The sequence below is a fragment of the Myotis nattereri genome (genome assembly GCF_964212035.1).
Source record: "Myotis nattereri genome assembly, chromosome: 3".
In the NCBI taxonomy this organism is placed as follows: domain Eukaryota; kingdom Metazoa; phylum Chordata; class Mammalia; order Chiroptera; family Vespertilionidae; genus Myotis; species Myotis nattereri.
Window position 1 is genome coordinate 196,876,589 of NC_138077.1, and position 21,009 is coordinate 196,897,597.

The following is a 21,009-nucleotide window of genomic DNA, read 5'->3' on the forward strand; positions in this document are numbered from 1 at the left end:
AAAAGTTGGAGCATTCTGGGGCTCAAGTCCTCAAACCCCTTCTCTCCCCTATATTTACTATCCAGGTGATCTCATATATGAATTTATATACCATCTGTATGTATCCCAAATTCATGTCTCTTTTTTAAAAATGAAATATAACTGACTTATATTAGTTTCAGATATACAATGTGGTGATTCAATATTTATGCACATTACAAAGGGAAACCCACAATAAGTCCAGTTACCTTCTGTCATTCTACAAAGTTGTTACACTATTGACGATATTCTTTCTAAATGTGTATCTCTTACCTGAGCCTCTCCTTTAACTCTGAACTATACATCCAACTGCCTACTCTACACATCCATGTGAATATCTGATAGGCATCCCAACTCACATGCCTTGCCTCCACCCAAACCTACTCCCAGCTTTCTTTCCCATATTCATATATAGCAACTCAAACTAAACCCCACTCCCATTCTTACTTCTGCATTCCTTCCTCTCTTAACTCAAATCTTCCAGTTAGTCATCTTTAACTGTTCTCTTTCCTAACTCATAACCAATTACTCAACAAGTTCTGTCAGCTCTACCTTCAAAATTGAGCCACACTTCAATTCCCTTCTCACCACCCCCACCTTCATTCTAGTCTAAGCCACCATCATCTCACCTGGGTTATTAACAATGGCCATTAATTGCTCCCACTCTTGCTTTCTGACCATTTAGTTTACGCCTACCAGCCAAAATAATTCTCTTAAAAGCTAAGTTAGAACATGTCATCCATCCTTCTAGTCAAAACCTCTAGTGACATTCATCTTACTCCAAGTGAAAGGTGAAGTCTTCATATTCTTCTAGACCAGTGATGGCGAACCTATGACATGTGTGTCAGAGGTGACACGCGAACTCATTTTTTTGGTTGATTTTTCTTTGTTAAATGGCATTTGAATATATAAAATAAATACCAAAAATATAAGTCTTTGTTTTACTATGGTTGCAAATATCAAAAAATTTCTATATGTGACACGGCACCAGAGTTAAGTTAGGGTTTTTCAAAATGCTGACACGCCGAGCTCAAAAGGTTCGCCATCACTGTTCTAGACAGCCCTGGGCTTTCTCTAACTTCCTCTCTTCTCATTCACTTCACTCCAGCTACACCGGCCTCTTTACTATTCCCAAAACATGCCAACAGCTGGCTATTGTCCTTACTGAAAAGCTCTGTCTCCACTTATGAGTAGCTTGCTTTCTCACTTTCTTCAAATATCCACTCAAATGATGCTTTATGAGAAAGGCCTGCCCTTACCACCCTATCTAAATGTCAAGTCACCTATCCCACCTGACCCCATTCTAGTACTCCCTATCTCTCATAACCAAATTAATTTTTCTCCATAAAACCTATGGAGAAATTGACATATTACTACTTGACATATTAGTAATATTTTGTATTTGGTTTAGCAATTTATTGTCTGTGACCCTGTCAGAAGGCAGGTAGGTACATGAAAACAGGGATTTTACCTGTTTCATTCACTATTGTACTTGCAGTAACCAGAACAGAGATAGGCACATAGTAGATGCTCTTTTAATATGCTTTTTTTCCCCCTTTATTGATTTTAGAGAAAGAAGGGAGAAGGAGAGAGAAAGAAACATCGATGTGAAAGAGAAACATCATTGGGGATCAAGTCCGCAACCCAGGCATGTACCCCAACCAGGCATCGAACCAATGACCTTCTTGGTGCATGGGACGATGCTCAACCGAGCCACACCAGCCAGGGCAACAGATGCTCTTTTAATGAATCAGGTTGGATACAGTATATGGGAAGGGACTGTGAGAGATGATGCTGGAAAACTGGACAGATTGTGAAGTCTTAAAGGAATTCAGACTGTACCGGATGACTCGGTGCTCAAGCAAAATGGACCCAGGACTGGCGATCTCTCTCTCAGATGGCCACCAGAAGTTCTCTGGACAACAGGACAGAGCCAGCATTGCAACCAAGGGATGACATTCCTATTTCTGTTCTTCCATATATAATTCAGCAGAAAGTAATTATAGTAGCCACATCAAAAGAATAAAATTATATTCTGGATCAAACATAGCTAAAATTCACTATAATCAGTGGACAGCCTGATACCCGAGGCACATGCTTCCTCAAAATATAGCACTGATTCAGAAAGACTCATGATGGCATATGACAAGTAAAAGAGGCCAGCAAAGCGCTTACCACAGGTTCATGGAAAAATTTTCAGTGCTTCATTACAAAAACCTCTATTCAAATTTTGCCAACCACTTCATATCCCATTTCCATTTGAAAAACAGTTTCCTCTTGTCCTAATTATGCCCAACAAAAATCACTTACAGTTTTCAGACACTGGAACAAAAATTGTCATGGTACCAAATTGGTATGTAGAACTAAACCGATGCATACTAGATTTTTGGACAAGGGTATACATTCAATACATGCATACTTGATAAAAAGAGTTTGGGGGGGATAATCTGGTTTCTCTTCAGATCCCACAAATCTTTCACCTTTTTAAAAAGAGTTGGGGGGCTCAGGACTAGAAGATATTCTTACTCCTGCCCCCGCTCCCTTCATTACTACCTACAAGCAGCAGTAGGAGTCAGTCCCCATTACTCTCCAAACTGAGGGCAGGTTTCACTGAGCAATGGAACCGGAGGAGCTATACAGATAGCAGAGATCATGGAGACTATTCAAAGGTAGCTAGTGCATGCCTATTATGTGCCAGCCATTATTTGGAACAGGTGACATCCTTTCTTTATCCTGGGCCATTTCCTGGTTCCCGAACATGCCTAGCACCTTCTCCTGCCTTAGAGGTTTTACATTAAGCATTCCCTTCCACCAGACTGCAGAAAGTGGGACAATGAAGCAGTCACGTGAAGAAGCAGAGATGAGAGCCCACTGGCCTGTTCCTTTCTGATTCCAGTTCTGTATACTTCACTGCCTATCGTTGGATTTCTAGGAGATCCAATAATCCCCTTGTAGTGAGTGTCTGTCCTTTGCCACCAGATATACTTTGGCTGCTTATCGTTCTCCTTATGTGATTAGCTGCTTGAGTGTAGGTGCTATGTATGACCTTTATTTCACTGTGAGTTGTCCACCATATATGTCTTCCACACACTAGGCATTCCTGCTACCCACAATCTTATTTGGCAACATGGACTGTGGAAGGCATTCCTCTTCAGATGAACCTACTCAGTTCCACATTTGGCTCCCAGTCAACTCGTGTTAGAACAGGTATCCGAATCTAACATTCTTACACACTCCAAAACATCCAGCTGAGTTAGAAGATTTTACTGATACGGAAACCAACCTCCCATTGGAATCAAATATTTAGAGGGTAAAAGAAAACAAACAGGAGGCCTAGAATCTTGATTTACAGTTGTGAACAAAAGATAACATCAAATGGTTGCTAAGAGTAGTTGGTGACAGGGCAAAAACTAGCAAAGAAGTGCCCACTGAGTCCCGATATCTCGAGCACCTAACACAATACAAAACAGATCCATGTGAGACACTCAATACATATTTGTTGAGTAAATAAATAATTGAAGAGCTAAATGAATTAATGGTTGAAGTGTGGTATACAAAAAAAGAATATTGGGTTAGTAATCTGAAGACGTGGGTTCATATTTCAGCACTGTCTCTTATAGTTGTGTGACTTCAGGTCAGAGAGACACTTTGCTTAATCTCCATTTTCCTAAAATCTAGAACTGTGGCATAATAATAGAATTATAGAGTTCTATAACAGAATAAAAATAAACAAGTATTTTATGTAAGGCATAAAAGATAATGAAGGGATTAACAATGAGATGAAAAGATGATACTAGATGATATCTTGGGAAAAACAGTAGACATCAAGGGGGAAGTTTTAATGGTTTCAAATCCCTAGAACACTTTTTAAACAAAGTGGACTCATGAGTTAGAAGTTCATATACACAAAGGTATTTTAACTTTCGTTATGATGATTATTACTGCCATTGTTCATAGACCATTCCTCTAATAAGTGAAGAGCGATGGAGGGTAGGATAATCACTAAGCAGGTCATATAGAGCTTCATATCTAGCAGATGTTAGGTAATTGTTTTAGAAAACTGAAATATGTATCTCAAAGAAGCCTTAGAAGCAAAGCAATAACTAATTGCACCAGGTGTATTAAGCAATGCAAAAACAACTAACCAAAGGTCCACAGAAATGAGATATCCATAGAACCACTTTAGGATTCTGGCAAATACCATTAAGATCCTGAAAGGTTAAAAGAGAAAGAAAAATTCCTGGAACATATAAATAAAATTAGAGTTAAAAAATCTAGCTCTACTAAAGAAAATTACTTGTTTGTAGACATCATCTCATAAGCAAAAAATTCTAAAGATCCCACACCAAAAAAAACCCTGTTAGAACTAATAAGTGAATTCAACAAAGCTGCAGAATACAAAAATCAACACTCCCAAATCAGTTGCATTTCTAGACATTAACAATGAGCAATCCAAAAACAAAATTAAGAAAACAATTCCATTTACAGTAACATCAAAAAGAATAACATAGCCCTAACCGGTTTGGCTCAGTGGATGGAGCGTTGGTCTGCGGACTGAAAGGTCCCAGGTTCGATTCCGGTCAAGGTCATGTACCTTGGTTGCGGGCACATCCCCAGTAGGAGGTGTGCAGGAGGCAGCTGATCGATGTTTCTCTCTCATTGATGTTTCTAACTCTCTATCCCTCTCCCTTCCTCTCTGTAAAAAATCAATAAACTATATTAAAAAAAAAAAAGAATAACATATTTAGGAATAAACTAAGGAGGCAAAAAGACTGGTACTCTGAAAACTATAAAACGCTGCTGAAAGAAATCAAAAGACAATACAAATAAATGAAAAAAAAATACATCTGTGTTCATGGATTAAGATGTCAATAATGCACAAAGCAATCTATACATTTGATATGTCTATCAAAATCTCAATGACATTTTTGTAGAAATAGAAAATACATATTAAAATTCATACAGAATCTCAAGGAACCCCAAATACACAAAATAATCTTGAAAAAGAAGAATAAAGTTAGGAAACTTATATTTCCTGATTTCAAAACTTACTACAAAGAATAGTCAAAACAGTGTTGCACTAGCATAAAGACAGACATCTAGACCAATGGAATAGATCAGAGAGTAAGAAATAAACCCTCAGGTATATAGTTAAATGATTTTTCAACAAGGATGCCAAGACCATTCAATAGGGAAAGAACAGTCTTTTCAATAAAGGGTGATAGGAAAACTGGATAGCCTCATGTAAAAATAATGAAGTTGGACCCTTACTTTACACTATATACAAAAAAAACCCCCCCAAAAAAACCAAAAAAATAAATAAACCTCAAAACGGATAAAAAAACTAAATGTAAAGTTAAAACTATAGTCATAGCCAGGCTCAACTGGTTAGAGTGTTGTCCTGATATGCAAAGGTTGCAGGTTTAATCTCCAGTCAGGGCACATACAGGAAGCAACCAATGAATGCATAAGTAAGTAGAGCAACAAATATCAATGTTTCTTTATTTCTTTCTCTCTCCCTCTTTCTTTCTCTCAAATCAATCAATAAGGAAGAAAATTATGAAAAAGAGTTAAAACTATAAAACTCTTAAGCTTCATGACATGATTTGGCAATTTTTTTTTTCTTTTGAGAAACATCCATCGAGTTGTTGTTTCACTTATTTATGCATTCATTGGTGGCTTCCTGGATGTGCCTTGACTAGAGATTGAACCCCCAACCTTGGTGTATGGAGACAACATTCTAGCAACAGAGTAAAAAGGCAATCCAAGAATGAGAGAAAATATTTGCAAGTCATATAACGATAAGGGATTGATATCTAGAATATATAAAGAGCACCCTGAACCCAAGGTCTGTACTTAAACCCAGTCTCTGACCACAAAGTCTCTGTCTTTAAGCAACAGCTACTAGTAGCTGACTTACATTGAGTTTTGCTGTATGCCTGGCACTGTACTCAGAGTTCTACATGCATCCTAATAACTTTATAAAGTTGATGCTTATTATTCCTATTTCACAAATAAGGAAACAAAGAAATTCAGTAATTAGCCTAACTTCCACAACGAGGAGAGGACAGAGCTGTGATGAAACATGGCCAGTCTGTTTCCTCTGCCCAGGTTCTTAAGTACCACCCTTAACTGCCTCCAAAAATGCAATTCCCCAGCACCTACCTGATATAATATGGTACAGCCATTTCAAATAAGTGGAATTGAGACTATGTGATAAAAACGGAAAGATACTTATGACTAAGTAAAAAAGCAGAAAACAAAACTGTACATACATTTTTATTACACCTAGATAAAACATTTGGAAAACAGCTGGTAGAAAATATGTGCCACAATAATGTAATTCTGGTAAAACAGTCAGATTATGAACTGCCTTTCTTTTGTTTTATATTTCAACTAGAGGCCTGGTGCACAAGATTCATGCACTCGGGGGAGGGGGGGCAGGTCCCTCAGCCTGGGCCTGCACCCTCTCGCAGTCTGGGAGCCCTCAGGGGATGTCCGACTGATGGCTTAGGCTTAGCGGGCCATGAGCCTGGCTTCCGATTGAGCAGTGCTCCCCCTGTGGGAGTGCACTACCAGGGGGCAGCTCCTACGTTGAGCATCTGCCCTCTGGTGGTCAGTGCACGTCTTAGCAAATGGTCATTCTGTGGGTCAGTCAATTTGCGTATTAGCCTTTTATTATGTACTAGAGGCCCAGTGCACGAAATTCGTGCACTTCGGGGGGGGGGGGCGCCCTCAGCCTGGCCTGCGCCCTCTTGCAGTCCAGGAGCCCTGGGGGGATGTCCGACTGATGGTTTAAGCCCACTAAGCCATTAGTCAGACATCCTTAGCATTGCCAAGGAGGCAGGAGAGGCTCCCCCCACTGCCACTGTGCTTGCCAACCGTGAGCCCTGCTTCTGGCTGAGCGGCACTCCCCCTGTGGGAGCACACTGACCTCCAGGGGGCAGCTCCTGCATTGAGTGTCTGCCCCTGGTGGTCAGTGCGCATCATAGTGACCGGTCATTCCACCATTCGGTCATTTGCATATTAGCCTTTTATTATATAGGATACACTGTAGATGAGGGCCCCTAGAACCATAAGAAATGCAAAAAAGTCACTGTTAACTCATTCTCGAATTGCCCCCACTTAAAATCAAATTACCCCCCCTGTGGGGTGTGTGCTGCATCTTGGGAACCACTGGGCTTGCCACTTTTCCTCTCTGAGCTTCATTTCTGAATACATACACATATACCATGGGAATTGTAATCTCTTCTCCGCCTACCTCACTGAGTTGTCATGAGAAGGTTCTGAGCTAATAAACTTAGAAATGTTTCATCAAGTAAGTGATGTCTAAACGGGAAGGGATTGTTATTTTTAAGCCCACGGGTACCCTTACAGGTAGCAGGTGCTGATTAGGGGAGGAGGACATGATTGTTTCCTGGGACTGTAGCTATCGAACCTTTGCAGAGGGTTCCACAGGCCTCGGAGGGGCGGGCTCTGGCCAGCAGCCCTGTAGCGGTGGTCGTGCCTGGAGGCACTGGTTGGTGGGGCACTAGGGGGCAGCGAGGCCAAAGAGGGAGTAACTGTCAAACCTCCCTGCTTGGCACCATTCTTTAAATTGTATGTGGCCCTTTCGCAGCTGTATGTGCTCAGGGCAGGGCTCCAATCTTCTGGAGCGGGTGGGACTGGGCCAGGCTGGGGCCAGGTGGGCGGGTTTAGCCATGGCCCCTGGCGAGGTTCAGTGCACATCTGCTGCAGAGACAGTGCCACTGCTGTAGCGGGGATGGTTCTGACCCTGGGGGCTGCTGACCTTGATACTAAGAGGTTGGCAACAAAATATACATTTTTAAAATCTCCCTAAGCTAGTTCAACAGTCTAAATGGGAGAGTTGTGAGGGGATGAAATGCAGAGTAGCAGTGGGAGTGGAAAAAATGTAATTAAGGTATCATTAAAACAAGTAATGCAAGACAGAAGGACAGAAACCAGAGTTTGGGTTGTTGTTTTTATGGTGATGGGGGTGAGTGTGTGTGTGTGTGTGTGTGTGTGTGTGTGTGTGTGTGTGTGTGTAGGAAGGAGGGCTAAAGAAGAGCTAATGGCCAACATTAATTAAGCACTTATTTGTCAGTACTTTATATCTATTTTTGGGAGCTGTGTATCCCTCTGCAAGGAACACTCTCATCAAAGACCAGAACAATCCCACTTTGAAAATTAATTGAAGTTAAAGAGCCCAAAATTACATAGCTGGTATGGGTCTCAAATTTACATCTGATGGACTCCAAGCCAAAGTTTGAGATACTAGTTAGGTATCATGGAGACAAAGTCTTAGAAAGGATGTTATCACCCAGGGAGAGAAAATACAGATCAATAAATTATTATTAATATATTTGGCTAATTCTTATAATGTTAAAATACACCCTTTTCCTCACCTATAGAATAAAGACTTTTTTTTTTTGGTTAATCCTCACTGGAGGACACTTATTTATTTGTTTATTTTTGTTGATCCTCACACGAGGATATTTTTTCCATTGATTTTTAGAGAAAGTGGAAGAGGGGGGGACAGAGAGAGGAGAGAGAGAAAAACATTGATGTGAGAGAGCCATATCAACTGATTGCCTCTCACATGCAACCCAACCTGGGGAGGGAACCTGCAACCCAGGTATGTGCCTTTGACAGTATCGAACCCGAGACCCTTCGGTTGGCAGGCCGACACTCTAACCACTGAGCCATGCCAGCCAGGGTGAAGATAATACTTAATTTGTAGATAATGCACACGAGAGCAAGGGTTTGATCACAGTTTTTGTATTCCTAGGTTTGCAATGCCTGGAACAAGTTGACCACAACAAAAGTTTGCTAAAGTTTTAAACAAAACCAAACCAAACCCCCAAATTTAATAACTGGCCACAATTAGAAAAATACTGCACAACATGAGAACCAGTATATCCTGACCAAACCGTTGCATAGTTTTTCATTTTCTCTGTGTATCATTTGACAAATTACAAATGCAGTTTTTGTGCACCACAATGTCTGTTTTATGAATTCTTCTGCTGTAAGTAGTAGGTAAGAGACAGAACTCACTGAGACAGACACTCTCATCCACCACTTTCTGGAATAACAGTTTGGCAAAATGTATCTAGAGCCTTAAAGCCCTAATTCAGTAATCTTTTTAAGAATGTAACCAAAGAAAACAATAAGATATGTGGCAAATTTAGGTTGGAAATAATAAAAAATATCCAACAATAGAAAAATCCTATATAATAAAGAGCTAATATGCTAATTAGACCGAACAGCAGAACAACTATCCCGACAACCTTCCAGACGAAGCCGGGGCTGCTAGGGCCAAGGCAGCAGCCTGCACAGCTGTGAGGGCCTACCCTTGCACAAATGTCATGCATCGGGCCTCTAGTTATTAAATAAAACATTATTCCACTCCTGACACCAAAAAAAAAAAATCACACAGTGGCTCTTAAATCAAGTTTTTGAAGAACAAATAAGGACACCAGAAAATGCTTTTAGTAAGTATAATAAAATAAGTAGGATATAAGTTATGCCTAGGATGACCATAATTTTGTGTATATATGTATAAGAGTGTGTGTGTATATATTAATTATTACCTATAAAAAGCATTAGAACATCCAAAAATACTATAAGAGTTTCCCTGGGTAGAAAGATTACAGGAGATCCTAATATTCTTTATGTTTTTCAGCATTTTTTACATTTCTGTGCAAAGTACATTTACATTCTAAAACATATCTATTTATATGATAAATAAAGCAAGATAGCACTCACCTTCTTTCTTTTCCTAGAATTCTTTGTAGGGTCAGGCTTATCAAAATCTGCTGCCTTTGCCTCTACCTTCTCCTCATCCTCATCAGGTATCAGAGAGTATTTGGTCCCACCTGGTTGCATGAAACAATCCTTTGCAAAGTGGCCTGCAGAAGTGAAGTAGAAAAGTTGGGAGGAGAAAGCAGTCGTTCCTCTCAGCAGGTGGATCTTCCCCAGAGGGTCCTGGAAGGGCTAGCTGGTTCAGGAGGTATTACTGAGTTCATTCAGAGCAGCTATTGGATTCAGAACAGATTTTCTGTCACCTCAAGATGGCATTGCTCACTCAACCAGAGCCAGCCTTGCAGCTGGTCCTAAAGCTGTGGGGAACACTGGCACTGCTTTGGAAATGGCAGAAGATACAGATGAGCATGCAGGCTGGTACTGCCCTCTATTAGCAATGAAGCTTAGTAATTTTTAAAGATCTATTTGGAACTTATTCCTGAAAACAAAAGGCTGTTCCAGAGAGCAGAATGTTTAGCAGAGTGAGCCAAGTGGCAGACCAAGGTCCTGAAGAAAGATAGCTCTCAGGCAGCTGGCAGGAAGGCAGCATCCAAGCTAACACACAGAGAGACAGGCATGGTCACCTAGGGCACTTGACATGCACAGACTGTCAGGTCTGGCAAGGGCCTTAGAGATAATCAAATACAACATTGCATTTGCAGAGGATATGAAGGCCCAGAGTAGAGAAGTAGTGTAAGGTCACACAGAGAACAGCAGAAGTAAAACTTACCTAGGGTCTTGTGCCCCCCTGCCCTGTACTCTTTCTGCTGCACCAAAACCAACCACCTTTGGCCCAGCCTTTGCTGAGTGGGCCAAATTCCATCTCTCATTATTCTTCTCTGCCTCATGTTATACTTGGTGGACACAAGTTGAAGGTAAGAAGACACCACCTTCCCTGAGCCTACAGTGCTATCAAGGGCCCCTTTAACAGAGGCTATAGAGCTGGTTTTGTCTGTGCTTACTGTAGACCCTATCTCAGGGGCACACAGAATTGGATAAAGCCATCAAAAGCAACATGTAAACGACTTTGTAACTCTGAATCCAGAAGCTGGATTGGTTCCTGGAAGAAGAATACAGCCTAGTTTTCCAAATATTTGGAATGCTCCCACAATTCCCCCGAGGAGGTATTCTTTCTCTCCATTTTACTTTTCTTTCTTCCCTCTACATTAATGATAAATAGCGGCTTAAACCCCACAACCTCAACCAGGGCACAAATATGTCACCAGTCGCTGTAGAAAAATCAACAAGGCTAGGTAGATAGAAGGCTCGGGAGAAGTGGTAACAAATTGAGGCCACTCTGAAATGAGAAGTTGGCAACCCCTCTCATTACAGCTCCAACAAGGAAGTCAGGCTGAAAGAGCTCTTTAATATTTGAGTAAGACTAGAGGAAACCTGAGGAAGCAGAGCTAAAAGAAAATGACTAGAGTGTGTTCTTTATTACTAAGAGGATACTGCATTCAGAATTCTGAAGTTAAAGAGATGAGCAAGAAAGGGTTTAACTTGATTCCTTAAGGAATATATTTCTAAGTTTCTTAATTCTTGCAGCAGAATAATAATGATCCTTTGGAGATAAAATTTAGAGAGTTAATCATAATCCAACACTCTTACCTTCCTGGCAGAGTACCTGGGGCCTTGCCCAGGTAGGGCATTAGCTGCAGAGAGGTGAGAAGAGGTGGTGACAGTTTAACAGTGTCACCACCAGGGCTAGCATTCAGAAAAGGAAACAGAAAAAGTAGCAAGCCATGAACTCTGATGTAAGTCTAGTAGGAATAACAGCATGAACAGGTCAAGCCATCACCTGGCTTAAAAACAGGGTGAACTAAACTCACAAGGCTGCTCATCCAGTACAGGGTCCGCCCACAAGGACTGACAAACTGAAATGGCAGAGGCTTCACCTTACCTTTGCAGCCACACTTCTTGCAGGTAGTGTTCAGGACAGCCTCAAGGGTGATTTTCTGCCCAGTGTAATCCTGGAAGGACCGCCTCCGCCTCTCTTCTTGCCTGTAATGAAAAGGATACTGTGACTGTTGGCCTGATTAAGAGATGTGGCCAGAGATATTACAAGGTAATGCTGTATGTTGGTTTTTTCTTTTGCTTTTGGCAGGTGGAAGGGAGAAAGAAGGAAAAGTGTTGGGCATAAGGAGATGGGCAATAAAAGCAATGGTGTGAAATAGAACATTTTTTTTCATTCAGGACAAGGGTCTGAATTAATAATTATGAATAAAACTACACTTCATCTCATTGATGCACAGAGGATAAAGAGATAATTATGCACCTTGCTAAGTCCCCTACAACCTTTACAAAGTCACTCCTGGATTTAAAAGACCTTCAAAGACTTCCTGGAAAATCAAGTCCAAATTCCTTACTTTGGCATTCAAGTCCTTTTACCATCAAACCTACTTTTCCAGCTTCATCTTTACTTGTACAATATGCTCTAGCGCAGGGGTTCTCAACCTGTGGGTCGCGACCCCTTTGGCGGTCGAACGACACTTTCACAGGGGTCGCCTAAGACCATCCTGCATATCAGATATTTACATTACGATTCATAACAGTAGCAACATTACAGTTATGAAGTAGCAACGAAAATAATTTTATGGTTGGGTCACAACATGAGGAACTGTATTTAAAGGGCCAGAAGGTTGAGAACCACTACTCTAGCCAAACCAGACTACTTTACTTTCTCCAGATGGACACCTCTTGATTTCTGGGTTGATGCTCAACCACTGAACCACAATGGCCAGGCTCCTCAAACCATTTCTACTGCCTTGAATGCCATTCCTTCCCCTGCTGCCTGACAAAATCTTATCCATTCCTCAAGACCTAGCTCAAATGCCACTTCTTCTCTGATCACCAGGGCCTTAAATCAACTCTTTCTCTTCAAGCTAATTCCTAGAATACTTACTTTCTTTATTTATTTTTAATCTTCACCCGAGGACATGCTCATTGATATTTTAGAGAGAGGGAAGGGAGTGAGGGAGGGAGAGGGAGAGAGAAACATTGGTTGCCTTCCATGCCCCAAACAGGGATTGAACTTACAACGTAGATATGTGCCCTGACTGAGAATCAAACCCCTGACCTTTCGGTGTACAGGAAGATGCTCCAACCTACTGAGCGACACTGGGCCAGGACTAGAATCCTTTCTTTTTACCACTCTTTTAGCACTTATTACATGTTGCCTTATCTTAAAGTTATTTGCATAATTATTTCATTACACTAGGCAGTTAGGTCCTTGCGCAGAAATCTTGGTATTGCCATTGTACCTCAAACAGAATGTGACCCCAACAAACACTTGTTGGATAAAGGAATAAGTGGATGTACTACCTAACTGACTGCTATATATCAGGTACTATGGGAGATAAGGTTATGATGTAGCCCATTTTCTCATGGGTCTTATCGATTCTTTCAAAAGAAAAGATATGATAATTTCAGATATTAGAAGAAAAACAAAGAGACATTTTAAAACAGTAACCACAATTAGCTATTATAAATTAAGTTTCTATGATAGACCAGACAATAAGCTAGGCTCTTTACAAACAAGATTTTATTTAAATTATTCTATCATTTCTGAGAGGTAGGTGTCATTTTATAGTGAAGAAGTTATGGTCCAGGGAGGCTAGGTAATCTGCTCAAAGTCATACTACTTTGGGGCAGAACTAGAACTCTTTCTGATTCAAGTCTAACTCTAAAAGCCGTCATCATTTCACCAAGCCATGCTTCTTTCCTGGATGCAGCTATACGAACAGTTTACAACAAAGTACTGTTTCCACTTGGTTATTACTAGAAACAGTCTATACATGGAAACACAACCAGCATAAACCCAGGGAGCCCTTTCCCTTCTCTACTCTTGTTTTGATAGAGAGGTAGCTCTTTTGTCTTACTTATTTTCATATTTTACCCTTACAAGGATGGCTTTAGGAAATTTCACTGCTTTTTAATGAGGCTGCATAGCATAAAATTATTTGGAACAGAAGCAATTTATTATAATGTAATTTTGATAAATGCCAGAATCAGATAACATTTCTGAGCAGAGTTATAAAAGATTCCTACCATAAATGGAAAGTGTTTTGTCAATAATCAGCCCTACAAACATGTCAATATTTAGAGATATATGAAAAACTCTGTAAGTTGCATGCAACTGCTAGAAGCATCATGTAGTATAAAGGGGCTTAGCCTTAATGTCAGGGAGACTGAGATTAAAAATCCTAACCCACTATGATTTGCTATAAAACCCTAAGCAAGTTATTACTAAGCATCAAGTTAGAGACTAGAGAGATAAAGTAAAATGGAGAAAATATCTACTTTGCAGGTTGTTATGAGAATCGGATGCACTAATATACATAAACTGCCTTGCACAATACCTGGCATATAGTATGTATTCAATAAATACCACTTCTCTTCCTTTTAGGTAAAATACCTTCATATCCAAGGTGATTTTACTGAGTACAATAAACATAGGGTTTCCAAACTTTTCACCACCAAGATATCACTCATGCAACTTTTTTTTTCTTGTTTTTTTTTGTTTTTTTTAAAAATATATTTTATTGACTTTTTACAGAGAGGAAGGGAGAGGGATAGAGAGTTAGAAACATTGATGAGAGAAACATTGATCAGCTGCCTCATGCACACACCCCCACTGGGGATGTCCCTTTAACCAAGATACATGCCCTTGACCGGAATCGAACCTGGGACCTTTCAGTCCTCAGGCCAACACTCTATCCACTGAGCCAAACCCATCAGGGCTGTTTTCTAAAAATTGATATCATAACTATCACTGAGAGCAACCTGATTAGTATGAGGTAAATATGATACTTTATCATCAAAAGCAACAACATAATGTCATGGTTAACATGAGGATAAATGTATGATTTTGGTTGGCTTTCTGAAACACTGGAAACAGTTCATAAATCCCCAAGACTCCTTTTGAAGAGGTTTTAAGGATCTAGGGGGGGAAACCCTATAGAATAAAGAGGCAATATGTAAATTGACCATCATACCCTCACAAGATGGCTGCATACGACCAGGGGGGCAGTAAGGGGTGGGGCAATTAGAAGTGACCAGGCCAGCAGGGCTGGGGCAGCTGGGGGCAACCTGGCCAGCAGCAAGGGGGCAGTTAGGAACAACCAGGCTGGCACACAGAGGCAGTTAGGGGTGACCTGGCAGGCAGGCAGTCAGGTGAGTGATTAGGAGCCAGCAGTCCAGGATTGTGAGAGGGATCCCGGATTGGAGAGGGTGCAGGCTGGGCTGAGGGGACACCACCGCCCCGCATGAATTTTGAGCACCGGGCCTCTAGTAGAAAATAAAAAAGAACAACAACAAAAAAGGACCTAGGAGCCCCTGGTTAGAAATCACTGGCATATAGTCAAGAAATACAGATGGTAAATTCCCTGTATCACCAGACATTATCCTACATAAATAGAAAATCTTCCACTGCCAAATTAAAGGTCAGAAGAGCCAATGAGCCCTAGCTGATTTGGCTCAATGTATAGAGCATTGGCCTGTGGACTAAAGGGTCCCGGGTTCAATTCTGGTCAAGGGCACATGCCCAGGTTGTGGGCTCGATCCCCAGTAGGGGGCATGCAAGAGGCAGCTGATCAATGATTCTCTCTCATCATTGATGTTTCTATCTCTCTTTCCCTCTCCCTTCCTCTCTGAAATCAATAAAATTAAAAAAAAAGAAGAGCCAATGAAAGTAAGATGTAGTGTTCAGAATACAGTGCATCCCAAGACACAGGGATCTAAACCCTATTGGAGTTGCTTCTAGATTACCCTCCCCTTTGGTATCTTCCTTTTTCAGTCCCAGTGCTAGGAGAGTGGCAAATAACAGGTACTCCATGAATACTTGCTTGCTGACTGGCTAAAGGGCAGAAGCAGAAAAAGAGTAAGGGAAAAGAAACAAAACCCACAACGGAGCACTTCTGTGCTGGGAACTTTGCATGTTACAAGTGTTTTATATAACACTATACCTCTAAAAACCAAGGACACAAAGGTTATAGAGCTCATCAATACACAGTCTATAAATGGCAGGGTTTCCCGTCAGCCTGATTCACTACAGCACTCCATGGTTTGAGAGGTAGAAGAATGTTAGCCTTTCCAAACCTTTTACCTACTCAATGATAACGTTGTTGGGGTCAAGGTCCTTCCCAGTCCCTTGGTTGACAACTTTCATGGAGAGAGATACTTTTATCCTATCATTTTTCATCTGAAAAAGATGAAAACAAAGTCATCAAAATTCAAAGTACATCATTTAGACTACTGATCTAGAATTAGCTAAGAATAGAAATTTTTTGTCATCATAACAAACAGTACTCCTCTAATAGCCAAGGTCCTGTGCTAAGAGCACTGGTGGTGCTAACAAGCATAATAGGCAGGCTCTGTGATAGGATTTTAGGAAATGGTTTTCATCTCTTTTTGCCCCTCTTGGGGGGAAAGACAAAAATGGTTGTCCCCAAATCCAAGGTCTGTCGAAGTAACCCAGCAGAAAAGAAAAGCTGTTTCTTCAGGTAAATTCAGCATAATGATTAATGCAGAGATCCATGAGCCCAGAATGAGTTTCAGAACATTCCAATAGGCTAGATCTCCTTTTGGACTTGGTCTAGAACCTCTACAAACATGAGGACAATTGTTAACCACATTGGTCTTCTTTTGCTTCCTCCAGCATCTGAAGCCCTTCTTCACTTCAGGGTCTTTGACCAGCTATTCTCTATCTAGAATATCCTTATCCCAACTTTTCATGACTACTTCCTTCCCAGCTCACACTCCATCTCCTCAGAAAGCCCATTCCTGACAACTTTATCTAAGCCTACTTCTGACACTGTTTGAACCCATTATAGCACTTACCATAATTTTTAATTATTTTAATTTGTTTACTTTTTCTTTCTCTCCTCCAGTTATATTCTATATAAGCTCTATAATAGCTGGGGTCATCTATGTCTAGTTCACTCTTATATCCCTCAGAACTAATGCACATTAAGCACTCAAATACTGTTTAATAGTATCTCTTTCAGGCTGTCTCCCCTGGTAGCAGAGCAGGCCTCAGTACATGTTCATATTTCTCCTGTGGTCTTCCCTTAAACCTATGGGCATATAAAAATACTTGCAGTATTATTACCTACAAAGGTTAAAAATAAAAATTTTTAAATTGCGTATGAATGAATGACCCACAGCCCACTTACCCTAAAGTGAGCTGTAACAGGGTTCTTCAGAGCTTTCTCACTTTCCTCATGTCGCATGGTGCCAGGTATTAGGAAAAGTGACTGTAAACTCTATGTCTTTTTGTGCTACACCTATAGTAGTTCACACCATTCCTTCTCAGTTTGAGAGGAGAACCAGCCAGAAGGTTTATATTCAGGACAGATTATGGGGCAGGATTCAAAATAAGATTCTCAGCCACAATTAACAGCATATACACACTCACCATCATAAAATACCAAGAAAACCCTGGCTTTTCCTAATCCTTTCTAACCAGATGAAATTAACACAGAACTTTACCTCTCGGCCAATAAGCTTCACCCATACTTTGTCTCCAACATCTACTATTTCAGAAGGCTTATCCACACGACAGGATGACATGTGAGTTCGATGGACCAGACCTGGGCACAAGAAAAAGAAATAAAATAAAGCACAAGGTATGTCTGATGTGATGCTCTATGTCTGGTGTTTATACTCTAAATAACAAGGTAACAAGAAGATGGAAGTTGGGAATTCACTAAAAAAAAGTCATTGCCGAAACCGGTTTGGCTCAGTGGATAGAGCGTCGGCCTGTGACTGAAAGGTCCCAGGTTCAATTCTGGTCAAGGGCATGTACCTGGGTTGCGGGCACATCCCCGGTGGGAGATGTGCAGGAGGCAGCTGATCGATGTTTCTCTCTCATCGATGTTTCTAACTCTCTATCTCTCTCCCTTCCTCTCTGTGAAAAATCAATAAAATATATTAAAAAAAAAGTCATTAATTTAAAATTGCAAATTAAAACTATTTGAGATCACTTTTTATATCTAATCAACTAACAAATATTCTTTAAAATAGTATTCAATGTTGGTAAAATATGATACAATAACTATATAATAAAAATACAAGTTGGTAAAATTCTTTAAAGCAAAGAGCTTTAAAGCAAAGAGCTTTAAAAAAGATGCAAAAATATCATTGAAATTTTTCCAAAAGAAAAACCTCATAGAGGCAAAATCTATGGGCATATAAAAATACTTGCAGGAAAAAAAAAATACTTGCAGTATCATTACCTACAAAGGTTAAAAACAAAAATTTTTAAATAACCCAAATGTCGCCCTGACCAGTTTGGCTCAGTGGATAGAGTATCAGCCTGCGGACTGAAGGGTCCCAGGTTCGATTCTGGTCAAGGGCATGTACCTTGGTTGCAGGCACATCCCCAGTTGGGGGTGTGCAGGAGGCAGCTGATCGATGTTTCTCTCTCATCGATGTTTCCAACTCTCTATCCTTCTCCCTTCCTCTCTGTAAAAAATCAATAAAATATATTTTAAAAAAATAACCTAAATGTTCAAGAATTGAAAAATAGCTTGGTAATGGTAAATCTATCAAAGCAGCTATTTAAATTACAGTTATCCTATATAATAAAGAACTAATATGAAATGGTCATCACGTCCTCATGTCATCATGCCTTAACCATTCAGACACTCAACATTGGGGAGAGAGGAATGGGGACCAGCCAGGCTGCGGCCTGGGAGAGGGATAAGCCGCCTGCCTGGCGGTCCTGGGTGCCAGTGGCTGCGCCTGCGGCCCGGGAGGGGGATAAGCTGCCCGCCCCGCAGTCCCGGGCGCCAGTGCCTGCAGCTACGGCCCAGGAGAGGGACTAGCCACCTGCCCGACAGTCCCGGGTGCCTGCAGATGCAGCCTGGGCGAAGCCGGCCCAGGTCCTGGGTGCCTGCGGCTGGCCAGAGGGAGGGAAACCTAGGTCCAGGGTGCCTGTGACCGGCGAGAGGAGGGAATCCTAGGTCCTGGGTGCAGGGCAAGGCAGAGGCAGTTAGGGGCGATCAGGCTGGTAGGGGAGCAGTTAGGGGCGATAAGGCAGGCAGGCAGAGGTGGTTAGGGGTGATCAGCCAGGCGAGCAGTTAGGAGCCAGCGGTCCCGGATCACAAGAGACAGTCGGACATCCCCCAAGGGGTCCTGGATTAGAGAGGATGCAGATCGGGCTGAGGGACCCCCCCGTGCATGAATTTCGTGCACTGGGCCTCTAGTAAAAGATAATTATCATAGATGTTAAGTGAAAAAAGGAAATATAAAGTACAATTTTTAATCTATTAAATTAGCAAAATATTTAGAAAATAACAATACCCAAAGTTGATTAGAGTATATTAAAATAATAAATATTGCTAAGATTAGTATGAATTTTTAGAAATCATTTACCAATGGCTTATCAAGAGTGATAAAGCATTTAATAAAATTAATTTTAAAATAATTAAAATCTGCAATAATTATTAAATTACTGATACTTAAGAAAACATTTACAACAGATATCCTTTTCCTGTCTGCCAAGGTCCTTTCCTGAGAAAACATCTTTATTATATTCTAAAGTAATCTGGTCAGTCCATGTAATTTGGTTGGAGCTGACCTAACCCCCAATTGTGGGCACATTAACCCAGGCTTAGTCAATCAAGGCACTTTATGCCCCAGCTGAGTAGCTCAGGGGTTACAGCAGCATCCCAATATGCCAAGGTTGTAGGTTCGATCCTGGGTCAGGGTACATATAAGAATCAACCAATGAATGCATAAATAAGTGGAACAACAAATTGATGTTTCTCTCTGTCCCTTCCTCTCTCTCTCAAATTTTTTTTTAAAAAAAAGGTACTTCACATCTTTGGCCATTGCAATTCATTGGTTGAGGGTCAGACACAGACAATAGTTAAATTATCCAAATCAAATAATCTTTCTTAAGATTTTTGTCAGGATTATAAACTACAAAAAGTTACCAATGCCCATCTTTACCACCAGGTGGCAAGAGTCAACCAGAGGGAAGCAAAGGGACGAAGCCCTGCATGTGTAAACTGAGCAACTTGATACAGCCCTGGTGGAAGCCAGATTTATCCTGTACTCCCCAGCATAATTAACAAAATGTTTCTCAATTGTATTCTGTTCCCTGCATAATTATTAGTCTGTCCCTGAATAATAATTAATTGGCACATAATCATTTCTGGGACTCTATCCTAAGAAAATAATCTTATACATAGAAAAGGCTATATGCATCTGGGAAAGCAATCTACATGAAAATATGCAATGTATTTTTAAAATGGAAAAAAATTAGAAATAACTTAATATCCAACAGTAGGGTAATGGAAAATGACCTATACTATAGATAGCCACTAGATGGCCCATTAAAAATGATGTTCAAGCCCAGTCAGCGTGGCTCAGTGGTTGAGCATCAACCCATGAACCAGGAGGTCATGGTTCGATTCCCAGTTGGTCAGGGCACATGCCTGGGTTGCAGGCTCAATCTCTAATAGAGGGCATACAGGAGACAGCCGATCAATGATTATCTCTCATCATTGATGTTTCTATCTTTCTCTCTCCTTCTCCCTTTCTCTCTGAAATCAATAAAAATATATTTTTTAAGATGATGTTCAAAGATTATATAAAAATGTCAATAATTCATTTTTAGTGAATATTTAAGTGCCTACCATGTGCCAAGCATTATAACTAGCATTTTCCATGTAAACAACAAAATACAATGTAAAATTGTATGTGATTATGAATGTTTAAACTAGATTTTAAAAATGACAAAGAACTGTTATAAAAATGCTATCACAATGGTTAAAATAGGGTACAGAATTACAGGGTTTGTTTTGTTTTCAAATGTTTTAATCATAGAGAAATCTATTTCTATTCTGAGGAAAATAAACATAATTAACAATTATCTTGAATGATTATAAACCAGGAATCAAACAAAAGAAAAAAACTGATAGATCAAAGATTTATATCTAAAATAACTGCCCTCCCTAAAGTTTTTTGGGAAAATTATTAACCTTTATTCTCGTTCTCTCCATCTCTCTCTCACGCGCGAGCATTCGCACAGATGTGGGCACACACCTATAACTCAAAGTATCAGCCCTCTCTGTTTGGAGCCTCTGCTTTCTCCGACCAGGGTCACTGGGCCTCACATACCTACTTCAGCTGACTTTAGAGGTGATAGCCTATCTCTGAATAACTCTGGGTCCTCAAAGTATT

At 40.5% G+C, this 21,009-nt stretch overlaps 1 protein-coding gene across 4 annotated transcripts in view; it reads right to left on the minus strand.

Annotated features, from left to right (window-relative positions):
* ZCCHC17 (zinc finger CCHC-type containing 17) overlaps nucleotides 1-21,009 on the minus strand; it is a 50,912-nt gene that overhangs the window by 7,011 nt on the left and 22,892 nt on the right. For all 4 annotated transcript variants that reach the window (XM_081086348.1, XM_081086351.1, XM_081086350.1 and 1 more), the window contains 4 exons: nucleotides 17,308-17,408; nucleotides 15,927-16,018; nucleotides 11,720-11,820; nucleotides 9,784-9,926 (listed from right to left, as the gene is read on the minus strand). In XM_081086348.1, coding sequence (XP_080942474.1) covers nucleotides 9,784-9,926; nucleotides 11,720-11,820; nucleotides 15,927-16,018; nucleotides 17,308-17,408 — 437 coding nt within the window. The remainder of the gene's footprint in view (nucleotides 1-9,783; nucleotides 9,927-11,719; nucleotides 11,821-15,926; nucleotides 16,019-17,307; nucleotides 17,409-21,009) is intronic.